Source organism: Rhizophagus irregularis, chromosome 6 (assembly GCF_026210795.1).
Source record: "Rhizophagus irregularis chromosome 6, complete sequence".
NCBI lineage: Eukaryota > Fungi > Glomeromycota > Glomeromycetes > Glomerales > Glomeraceae > Rhizophagus > Rhizophagus irregularis.
The window spans coordinates 3,942,003-3,950,224 of NC_089434.1; the positions used below are offsets into that span (position 1 = coordinate 3,942,003).

An 8,222-nucleotide genomic window follows, 5' to 3' on the forward strand; every position below is an offset into this window, starting at 1 on the left:
AAATTCAATAAATGAAAATTTATATTATTATATATTTTCTATTATTTACTATTGACTGATATTATAAATAATATAAATTAATTAAAATAATAAAATCATATCACCATTAGAGGAAAAAAGTGTGATATATGATTCTGTTTATTATGGAATTTTATCTCCTGTAAATGCGAATGGCTAACGTAATGAAGAGATAAGATTTTTTTTTTTGTTTTGTTAGTAACACGCATTCCTTTATTATATTTGATGTAATATACATATAAAAAATAAGGTTAGAATAATAATTATATACACTATCTACTAACTCATAATATGCGTTACGTAACATCATAATTAATAGATGATCAAATTGATCAATTATCCAGATGGAGTAAATTTGCAGATCCCCAGCTAAAACCCGTGATAATTTTCATAATTTTGGCCAAAGTCTGATAACGTCAGATTTCCTTTTTCGTTTTTGAACGAAGAATGGTAAAGACGTTCTATAGATTTGTTCCAAACCTTTTAAAGGAATTACACAAAGAATGCAAAGAACAATAGGATCATCAAAGGCGTAAATTTATACGGTAATGAAATTCTGTAAAAGGAATAATAAATATGGATTAAAAATAACTATTTTTGTTTCTTTATAATAAAAATATGTTGTTTATTTTAAATTGTTTAAATTAAATTAATTAAATAATTAATTTCAAATGACGTAAACATATGTGAAACAAGTAAATAAATGTATCTCATGATTTTTATAAAATTTTACAATGAATTTTACTCAACACAAAAGACGTCATAGAAGCTTTCATAATTTTTATCAATAATTTATTTTACTTGATTACAAATGGCATTAATTTAATAATATTTTTTAAATAAGCTGCATTTCCAGAAACTCCGATGCATGTTGACGTTTCAAAACTGGTCACCTGTTTAGTGACTTTAGCCAATTTTTTTTTTTAAGAAAAAAAAGACCAATCTAAACGAAGTAACTTATCAAAGAAAAATGGTCAATGAGAATAAATTTAGATAAATTATTTATTTATATTTTTTTTCAAAAAAAAGGAGGTTGGTATTTTTTCTTTTTTTTTAAAAAAAAACAAAAAGGGATATATCGATATATCATAAAATTTCAAAATTTTGGAATTCTACGTTTTTACTATCGTAAAGAATTAAGTGTTGCTAGGTGTGACGTATCTGCATTACCCGTGACATTTATTTTCTTCCGCAGCTAAAATTAATTAACATGATCTTTATTTATTTTATTTATTTTATGTAAAATAGGAGAAATACAAAACACGATTCAAAGAATAAAACGAACGGACACCATTATACAACTTCGTCCAAACCTTAACGGAGCGGACCCTCACTAGAAAAAGAGAAAAAAGAAAGAAACGGACCACCTATCCATACCCGACCAGTACGACGATTCCAAAAAAAATTAATAAACCCGTATTTTTCTTTCGACCATAAGGCCGCCACTTGTAAATACTGTAAGAGGTGGAATGATTCACAATATTCTAAATTGTTAAATGTTTTAAATGATGCAGATGAATGTTTTCTACGGGCCAGGGTGATACGACTCATTATATGAAAAGGAGTAACAATAAAAATTAATTAATCTTCGACGGTCCAGCGGTCAGGGAGTCAACGGGGTAACTGGGTGTTAGACGCGTCTTCTTGGTCTGATGTAGAAACTCGGAAGGAGTGTTCTGTCGGTGCCTTTAGTAGTATTGGTGTTGATGTGGTGCGAAACATCGAAATATTCTAGTTGAATGCAGCATGTTCGGCTTGATTTTGTGTTTATTTGTGGCTTTTTTATGTTTGTTGGCGAGTGGTTATGGAAGACGTCTTGGAAATAAGTAAGGTCATCCGTAACAAGCTGACGACGCTCGAGATGTTTTGCAGTTGTGCCATGATAAACGGCTTTGATTTTCTTTTCCTTTTCTTCAGCAATCGATTGTTATAAGAGCGTAGCTTCTCTAGCGAGACGTTGATCACGTTGATCTTCCTCGTCGCGTAAAACTTGTGCTCTTTTAAGCTTTATGTTCAATGAATTAAACCAGGCTTTACTACCAGGGCCGTTAATTATGGCCATTCACATCATTTGATCATCGATATGAGCGCATTTTCGATAGACACACACCTTTACGAAAATCGGTTATATTAATCTAGTGAATTTACTTATCAATTAATTATGATTATTTTGTAAAGAGAGAGGAAGCAATAGTTTGAAAAACTCCATTACACTTAAATCGCCCGACTAAAATTGGACATTCCATTTCCGAATTTCTACGCAAAAACGGAGCTCTAAAATATGTTAAATTATTGGCTAGAATTATTAGATTTTTTTTTTTAAAAAAAAAAAGATCAAAGCTTATTAATTAGAAATATTTTATAGCAATGTTATATACTAGGAAAACGGAAACCGTCGGAGAGTCCGAAGCAGTATCGCAAGTAGCACAAAAATAAAATTTTAAACCAAAAATAAACGTATCACAAAAAAAGAAGTATTATTAGATGAGGACGATAATCAGGATCACTTTTTTTTGTATCTAAAAAAAAAAATTATTTAATGCAAATTAATAACTATTTTCTCATGTAACCTCTTACAAGTTTTAACACGGCGGGAGTCTATCAAGAGATAACGGGAAAATAACATCTTTGAGAAAACAAATTTGAGATATAGCCACAAATGAGAGGCCGGCAGCAAATTCCATCTATTACGGCCTTTTTCAATGTAAGGCCCTGACTCTCATGTACAACGATCGCCCACGCAAGACAAACTGGGAGTTGCAAGCGTGAACAAGGGCCCTTTTTCCCTTCCCAAGAATGCCTAAACGGGACAACTGGAACGAGTTTTTTGTAATCAGTAGTCACTAGCAGGGCCTGAATAAGTGTCGAATTCCACCAAGATTGCAATAGGAAAGAAAGGCGGGCCTTGATTTTCTTCGAAAACAATTTCTTGAACAACACCCACCGAACCATTAACCAAACCAGTGTCAGCCCATAAATTGACCTGAGCAGTGAACATTACCCTTAAATTTCTTGACAAAAGACCTTTAGCCACATCGGAATCTGCTTTACGAGCATCATTATCACCTGTATGAACGGTATGAACGGAATTAGTTCTAGCAACAGGGGAATTCAAGGATCTGAGTTTATTAATGTTGAATTTACAGGGCATAATACAAGTGGAGTCGGAGAATCGAGCACTTTCTAAGGATGCTAATACGTCTGGAGCATTAGAAAATCGCACATCTTCAATCGAGTCACCATCACGCAATCGCAATAGGAGATCTCTTGTTCTTCTGAATCACCTGATTGAAGTTGGACAACACCAAGATAATAGACCTTACAAACTGACAATAAACAGACATAGCATCATTTGATAGGGAATCAAAACGTAGTACTTGAGAATACATCGGTTCATCAAGTACAGGCGGGAGTTGTCCAAAGTTACCGACCAAGATAACTGATCGTCCACCAAAGACTCGAATTCCGTATTTCTGGAAGGCTTGACGCAGACGTAAGTACCAAAGCAAGCATGTGACGACCGACCTTACTTTTTTATCAATAACGAAATAATACACATCATCTAATCTGCATTGTAATTTTCGTTGGTTAAATCAAAATTTTTGCTAGATAAGGGATAGAAAAAAACGAATTGATAGTCGAACTGTGAATGTTGAACGCTGTAGCACCAATAGGGACAAGCAGCATAACAGGGGAAATATTGACATCGTGAAGACGAGTAAGATCTTGAATTATCTTGATCAAATAAGATTTCCTGTACCAGCAGTGCCCATCACGATAAGTTTGACCAGATCAACGCATTCAGGGTTAGTAAGCAAGGTAGCGTAATGAGATTCAATTCTCTTGTATATGGTTTTCATTCAAAGATTAGGATCTACAAAATAATCAGGAACGTCAGCAACATTAGATTTGGCGAATTCGAGAGCTTACTGGATAAAGTTAGGAATGACAGCAAGATCGAGATTAGGGCGTACTCTAAGGTTGGCAAACCAATCACAATTTCGGTCGATATCGTGGAAACCCAAATCAGAAGCAATTTCAATCTCTGCATCAGGTCCCATCTCCGAAAGAATCATCCAATCGGGCGTACATCATTCTCGTTATCGTCAGGATTTTCAAAATCCAGATCGTTCTCGTCATTAACAACAGTATCTTCTAGGATATCCAGAAGCATTTTCGATGATTTCATGGTAACGTTCAAAGAGATCAGGTCAGGAGACAGAGTTATTCTTTTAGATCATGATGGCTAACATGGAGGAGAACTTTCATTGAGAGCCACAAAGCCATCGAGGAGCAAATTTATTGAGTTTAAAGAGACAAACTGACGCTGGAACGATAAAATGGAAAACCAATTAGTAGATGGCACGTCTCCTGAGCGATATATCACGCTTGGCAACATATCCGAGAACTAAGGAAGCTGAGAGGTTCTGATCTACTAGCGTATTTGGAAATGTAACTTAAGGCAACATTTAAATTAAGGATAGGTTTCAAATCAACATTCGCACGCCAACCTTGAAGCTGTAAGCGATCATGAGGATTAACAAGAGGATCATTTCTTGTAGTAATAAGCTCATCTCGTAAGTACGTATTTTCAATGGTATCTTTCAGATAGCCAAACTTGTAATATTGACGTCCTGAGTAGTCAACACGAAGACAATAAGAAGGACTATAAGTTATACCACCTATACCAGCATTATGTGTTTCTTTTATTGCCTCATTCTTTCGTCTAATGTAATTATATCTACTTCATTATAAATACTCTCATCAATTTCTTCTATTGGTTTATATATATATTGAGAAGAAGATTCTCACAATGTTACGATTTCAATAGATGATTCGGATGATGAACCCGTTGATATGGAAATTGATTATGACATTTCACAACCTGCGACGTTTATCTCGAATCAACTAAAGTCTTGGACTACTGATACCGGACTTGAACCTGTGGTAAATAATACACCAAAAGAGCACTCCATTCTTCGTCTTCTATTAATTCTAATTTAATATCCTATTTCTTGTCCATTCTTCATAGTGTGTTGCAACCTTCTTTTTTATATTCCCTTTATTTACTTTATTCTTAATCTATCATTTTCTTCTATCGCTATCGCATCTAATTTTATTTATTTTTTTTGTTTTTCTAAAATATTACTTATCGTTAAACCTAACCTATATCTTCTTCCAAATGTCTATATCTATCTATAATTTTGTCAAGTTTCGTTTGTATCTCATAATTTTCTTTCGTCATTTTCTTAATTGTCGCGTGATTCTTTAAGTTTATACATATTGATTTCTTCCATATCATCCGTTTTAAGTTTATTATATTTTTTTAATTAATGTGTTGATTTTATTATTCGTAGCACGTGAATTCCAATTAATTGTTTACTATATACTTCCACAGTTGTATTTTGTTTTTACGTTTCCTATTTTTCCAGTATTTTTCCTCATGATTCTCATTATCGCACCTTTAACTATATTTACTATTTCCTTCAATATTTTATATAATTCTTCTAATTTTATATTCTTTGATTAATTAATTGTTTTAACAAATAGTAATGATCTTAACTTCGGTTAATAGTTTCTTTTTTCACTAATTAATTTAACGCTATAATTATTTTAATGCTATAATTGTTTTAATGTACTAATTGAATCCTAATACATTTGTAAATGTGGAAAAAGGTTACGGTACGTTTCACAAAAGTATATTTTGTCGAAACCCATTTCGCCGAGACCATTTCGCCGGAGGAAAGTTTCGCTGTAGGGATATTTGGTTTCGGTGAAATGGACTTCGATTGTAACGAGAATTGTTATTTGTATTTGTAGTTAAAGGAGATGGGGAAGATATATGACTAATACACTAATACGAGTTGATAAATAATGTGACCTATTTATTTTTCGTGAGAGGAACGTTAAATTCTTTATTGACGAAGTTGATTAACTGATTAAGGATTATTATTTGATGTATTTTTTTCTTCTTTTATCTTGTAGATGAGAAAGGTATATGAATTAAAGGGTAGAAAAACGAAAGTTGGAAAATTGGGATAAAATTGAGGTAGCATAAAAGTTAGAAAACCATTAAAAAAAAGAGAGAAAGCAACGTTATTAGCTGATTATTAATAAACAACTAAATAATTACACCACTATTAAATGTATTATATAATTACAATAGTTTAATTTAATAAAATATATAAATTTATTTAATATAAATGATAATAATGAACAATAAAAAAAAATATATAAAATATTCAAATTAACAAAAAAAAAAACTAATTTTATTCAAATTCAAATTTTTTAATGATACCCAACTTTTTATATTTTTCAATTATTTTCATATTTTCAATATTTTCCTCATTATTATTATGAATAATAAAGGAAAGTGATTTTTGTACCTTACGATTTTTCCAACCAATAAAAAAGGATTCCAAATCTTTTGAATCTAATTTTACATAATTACGTAATCTTAATTCATGAAAATTTTTTGGTGAATACTTAGTAACAGTTTCCAATACTTCATCACATTTTAAATATGTTTTACCACTCCTAATTTTAATACTTTCTAATTGTTGACAACTAATAAAAATTATTCTTAATGTTTTTAATTCATTTTTTATAAATCTAGTATAAAGAGATTTCAAATTTGGACAAAATTTAGATATAGCTAAATTTAAAAAATTATTATGTTTATCTATATATAATTCTTTTAAATTTTTTCCATTATTCTCTAAAAATTTAATTAAAATTTCAGCTTTTGGACATCCATTAATAAATTTTAAAATTTGTAATTTTGTAAAATTAATATTTTGTATTTCTTCAAAATCATCTCTATAATCAAATGATATAATAAGCTCTTGTAAATTTATTAATCCAGAAATAAATGATAAAGGTTCATAACTTGCCACTCCTTGTACAACTAATTTTGTTATTGTAAGTGAATGACTTGTTAATGAAGGTACAATTACTGAATAATCATCATAATCCTGTATTTTTAAAGTTAAAGATTTTAAACTAACTTGTGAAAAAATCAAATCTTGTAACCCATCTGAAACAATTTCTTCAAATGTTATATCTAATGATTGTATATGATGACATATTTGAGATAATTGATAAAAAAATTTTGAATGAACATTTGAACCACATGCTAATTCTGAAAGATTTTTTAAACAATCCTTTGCTCCAGAAAAATTTATGAAATTTGGAATATTTCTATCATAAAAATCAGAATAATAAGTCAATTTTTTCATAGTAGTTTGTTTCATAAACATTTTTAATATTTCTTGTGCAATCATATTATTCTTATTTAATAAAGTATATGTAGTAGATTTTTGATTCTTAAAATACTTTTTGTTATAAAATACATCATCAAGTATTAGATTGATATCAAGAATTGAAAGAACTTTACAAAATGATGCATAATTAAACAATGGAGATTTCGAAGTTAAAATTGGAATAGCTCCATTCTTATATAAGAGATCTTTTGATTCTTTAGGAAGACAATTAATTAAAGTATTAAGGATTTGTGATGATATTCCAAACCTATACGATGGTGATATTTTACGTTTTAAATCCCAAATGTTTCGCCACAAAACTCTAACAGAAACTTCACACCAAAGACGATTAACTAGTAAGCATGAATATAATGCAGTTTTATTTCCATCTAAATAATTAAAAATTTCGATAAGACAATCAGCTGGAAGTTTATTAGGCATTTTATCTATTATTTTTTTATAACAAAAAGTAATATGATGAAGTTCAACGTTAAAAATGATATGAAGTTCAACGTTAAAAAAGATATGAAGAAGTTCAACGTTAAAAAGGTGAATTTTCAAAAAAATAAAATCGTTGTTACCTTTTTATAGTAAGTTGAGTTTAATCGTGTTACAATACCTGTTGTATAACAGATAAAGTAATGTGAAAATTACGCCAATAATTTATACATTTTTGGGGGAATTTGCCGATCATTGATTATTATGAATGTTGTACTACAATTCGTGAATCGTGAGTCGATAAATTAAATTTTGTGGACGGTAGCTTAATTCTTTAATCAATCTCATTGATCCAGAAAAGGTATTGGTTTGTTATAAAAGTGATCTTCGAGTTAGAAATAATTATTTCAAGCTATTAAATAATGATGCACAATCAAATAATTGAATATCAATAAATCCCCCCTTAGAGTACATACCTATTTCCAATGATTATAAATGTCTTAA

The 8,222-nt window shown here is 30.1% G+C and overlaps 1 protein-coding gene across 1 annotated transcript; it reads right to left on the bottom strand.

Annotated features, from left to right (window-relative positions):
• Window positions 1-6,187: 6,187 nt before the first annotated feature.
• OCT59_026576 (uncharacterized protein) lies at window positions 6,188-7,779 on the bottom strand. Its single transcript, XM_066143249.1, has one exon. The coding sequence runs from the start codon at window positions 7,719-7,721 to the stop codon at window positions 6,288-6,290; it is 1,434 nt and encodes a 477-aa protein (XP_065992785.1). The 5' UTR covers window positions 7,722-7,779; the 3' UTR covers window positions 6,188-6,287.
• Window positions 7,780-8,222: the final 443 nt, after the last annotated feature.